General features: G+C 42.4%; 1 protein-coding gene across 1 annotated transcript; it reads right to left on the bottom strand.

Moving 5' to 3' along the window:
• Nucleotides 1-2086: 2086 nt before the first annotated feature.
• Nucleotides 2087-2419, bottom strand: LOC120780219. Its single transcript, XM_040112474.1, has one exon. It carries the CDS (start codon nt 2417-2419, stop codon nt 2087-2089), a length of 333 nt encoding a protein of 110 aa, XP_039968408.1.
• Nucleotides 2420-3618: the final 1199 nt, after the last annotated feature.

The raw sequence follows: 3618 nt of genomic DNA, 5'->3' as shown, positions 1-3618 counted from the left end.
AGTGATGCGTCATGAAGTGCGGTGTCACGATACGTCGCACACGACTGACGGTCAACAGTTTTCAAATCATCAAATGATCTTGGTCCGCGCACTGATAGCAGACGCAAATAGAAACATTCGGCGTTGTTCGGATGGATGATGTAAATGCGTCCTATGGCATCGGTTTTACGGACATTTGGATAACCGTCAACACGCTCCCCTTGCTTTCGTCGTTGAAATGCTTTCGATGATGGATTCCAAGTGAAATATTGTGGTATTTCGGAATATAGCAATGTTCTTGCAAATTCATCGTTTTCACACAACTCGAAAGAGGTAGTTAGTGTTGTCCCCGGTGGTCGTGCTGCGCTCTGTTGTACATTGTCTGCAGTGAAATAAACGCGTTGACCATTTTCGAGATGAACTGCCAAATGAAGAACAACGGGGTGCCGGTCGTGTATTGGGAACGATAAAATGCGCCATACCGCTTCGTTGCTGTTTATATAACGGCCCATTTGGTATTGCTGAATTTCATCGATTCTCTGATAATCAGCCACTCCGAAAACTGCCATATCACTGCCCTTATTTACATATTTGCAGATGTAATTGATCAATTTGACAGAGTTGCAATATTCTAGGAGGAGTATGCGAACAGGAAGTTTTGGCACTTAATTTTATATATATAGATTTTCCAACCTAATATACAAGGTCTGTCGCAAAAGAAACAGAACTTTTTAAATGTAACTGTTTCTGGTGGCGCAACCTATTGGTGGGTATATGAAATAAAAAGTTTGATCTCTTGTTGACATTTCGTAAAAATTTTAAGACAATTGGATAACTACAATCGATGTTATCGATCAAAAAGTGACAGCAACTTTTGGTCATCGGTCGTAAAATGCAAAGAGCAAATATTAAATTTTGTTTTAAACTTGGGAAAACGTTTACTGAAAAATTTCAAATGATGAAAAAAGTTTATGGTGATCAGTGCCTATCCCGTAGTAATGTGCATGAGTGGTTTAAGCGATTCCAAGAAGGTCGTGAGGACCTCTGTGACGAACAGAAGGCAGGTTGGCCAAAATCAGTGATTACCCAAAACAATATTGAAAAAGTGCAGAAATTTATTAAGAATGAGCGAAAATCTTCTTTACGTTAGATGGAAATGGAGTTAAATATCACCAAAGACTCCATTCATTTAAATAGATAAATTGGGTTTACGGAAGGTGTGCTGTAAGTTTGTTCCGCACAAATTGACTGAAGAGCAAAAATGTCTACGAATCCTACATTGTAAGGATTTCATTAAGGGGTCGAGAAAGGACATAAACTACAAATATTCGATTGTGACTGGTGATGAAACGGGGTGCTTTCAATATGATCCCGAAACCATGAATTTGTTATATGACCGCAATCGAGATCGCAAGCGTTTCCTTTTTCTTCGCTATTTCGCCGTCGCAATTTTCTGCAAGTCAAGTGTCCGGTCAGGCAATTAAAAAAAAATTGGTAAGTATAATAATTTTTAACTTTCGTTAACTATTGTAAAAGTATACGTTGAGGTAAGTAAGGTGAGTAATATATTATTATATATATTACAAATGGATTATTAAGGTAAGTACACAATAATATAATTCAATATTTTAATTCAATTAAATTTACATAATTTTAGTTTTAGGTTTAAATGTATTTTTTATCGCTTGACGCAACACCGGCCACCTTGACAGAATCAGATTCCTTCAATATCCAGTGGAAGGACGGCCAGTTTGTGGATGGGGCGCTTAATCGTGCCCGTCTTGGTTGCTCCGTCTGCGACTCGCACCTTGCCGTCTTGCCCTTCGACGGTTGCGATGACGCGCCCTAGTACCCACTGCTGCGACGGCACGTTGTCCTCGTGGACGAGAACGAGGTCGTTGAACTGCATATTGCGTGATGGGTGCAGCCACTTATTGCGTTCCTGAAGGCCCGTCTGGTATACTTTGGACCACTGTCGCCAGAACTGTTGCTTGAGACAGCAAACAAGTTGCCATCTCTCGCAACAACGAACTGGCACCCTTGGCACTTTCTCTGGGGGTAATGCCCGCAGGGAGCATGCTATTAATAGATGCGCTGGTGTTAACGCCTAGCCGTCGTTGGGGTCTCGGCTCAGAGGTACTAGGGAGCGAGAGTTGAGGATGGCCTCCACTTCGGCCAATAGCGTTGAGAGCTCTTCCGTCGTTAGTAGAGCGTTGCCGAGTGCGCGAACGACCAGATGCTTGGCGGACTTCACCGCCGCCTCCCATATTCGGCCGAAGTGCGGCGCCCTGGGTGGTATAAAGCCGAATCTGAATCCTTCTTCGGCTGCGAATCCCATTAGCTCTGGAGCTTGCGCTAGAAAGGCCTCCTTCAGCTCGCGCAGCTTGCGGTCGGCGCCGACAAAGTTGGTTGCGTTGTCGGTGTATATCGTCTGTGGCATCCCTCGGCGACCAATAAACCTTTTGAGGGCGAAAATAAAGGAATTAGTAGATAGATCCGAGACTAGTTCTAAATGTACTGCTTTTGAAGTGAAGCAAACGAGAACTGCTATATAAGTTTTTACGGGTGGTCGACCACGTATTTTTAACGTTGTATATATGGGACCACAAAAATCTACGCCACATATCAGAAAGGGTCGTAACGCTCGAAGTCTTTCAACTGGGAAATTTCCCATTATTTGGGTTTGCAACTTCGGCTTGTAATGAAAGCAGTGTGTACAATTTCTTACGGTTCTACTGCAAGCTTCTCTGGCATTAATTAGCCATATGCGATCTCGAAGAAGCGCAACCAACGCTTTTGCTCCAGCGTGGTGATTTCGAAAGTGCAGGAACCGTAAATAAGTGATAACGAAATGCGAATTTTTATTCAGTAATAATGGGAATTTGGCATCGTATGGGAGAGGTGCATTTAATAGGCGACCTCATACTCGGATTAATTAAAAAGAAAGCGACGTATCCGAGTACTTATGCAAGAACGGGTTAAGTTTTTGACAGTTGGCAGGTAGCGTCGTGCCTTTAGCCAGTTTTTGGATTTCACTCGCAAACTCGGAATGTTAAATCACCTGGACAATTTTCAAAAAACTCAAGTTTAATTCGTCTGCAGTCAGAGCTCTTCCCACAGTAGGCATTTTTGGTCATCTGATCAATCGCAATAAATATGCGACCACACGAAGCAACTTTTGATGAGAAGAGAATTTTTCAATCAGCTCCATTATAGTGTTATCGTTCACATTTGCAGACAATGTCAAAGCGTTTTTCTTCTTCTCTAAGGCTTCGTTTTCTGGGGAGAGCTGGAAGTAAGCGTTTATTGGCCATAAATCGGGGTCTTCTAGGAGGAACTGTGGACCGCCAAACCATATAGAATTATTCAATTCGTCCACGTTACAGCCACAAGACACTTGATCCGCAGGATTTTGTTTCGTTGGCACATGTCGCCATTGTACATTGTCAGTCAATTCTTGAATTTCAGACACTCTATTTGCAACAAGGGTTTGTAATGAAGATGGATGCGTTTTTACCCAATGCAATACGATTTCAGAGTCTGTCCAAAATGTGATTTTTTCGAATCGTCGATTCAACATTGGCGCAATAATTTGGCAAGAAGATGTACTGCCGAGAGCTCAAGACGAGGAAGATACTT

The sequence above is a fragment of the Bactrocera tryoni genome, unplaced genomic scaffold (assembly GCF_016617805.1).
Source record: "Bactrocera tryoni isolate S06 unplaced genomic scaffold, CSIRO_BtryS06_freeze2 scaffold_240, whole genome shotgun sequence".
In the NCBI taxonomy this organism is placed as follows: Eukaryota; Metazoa; Arthropoda; class Insecta; order Diptera; family Tephritidae; genus Bactrocera; species Bactrocera tryoni.
Note: the sequence above shows the minus strand (reverse complement) of the source record. Positions and strands in the feature narration are given on the sequence as shown.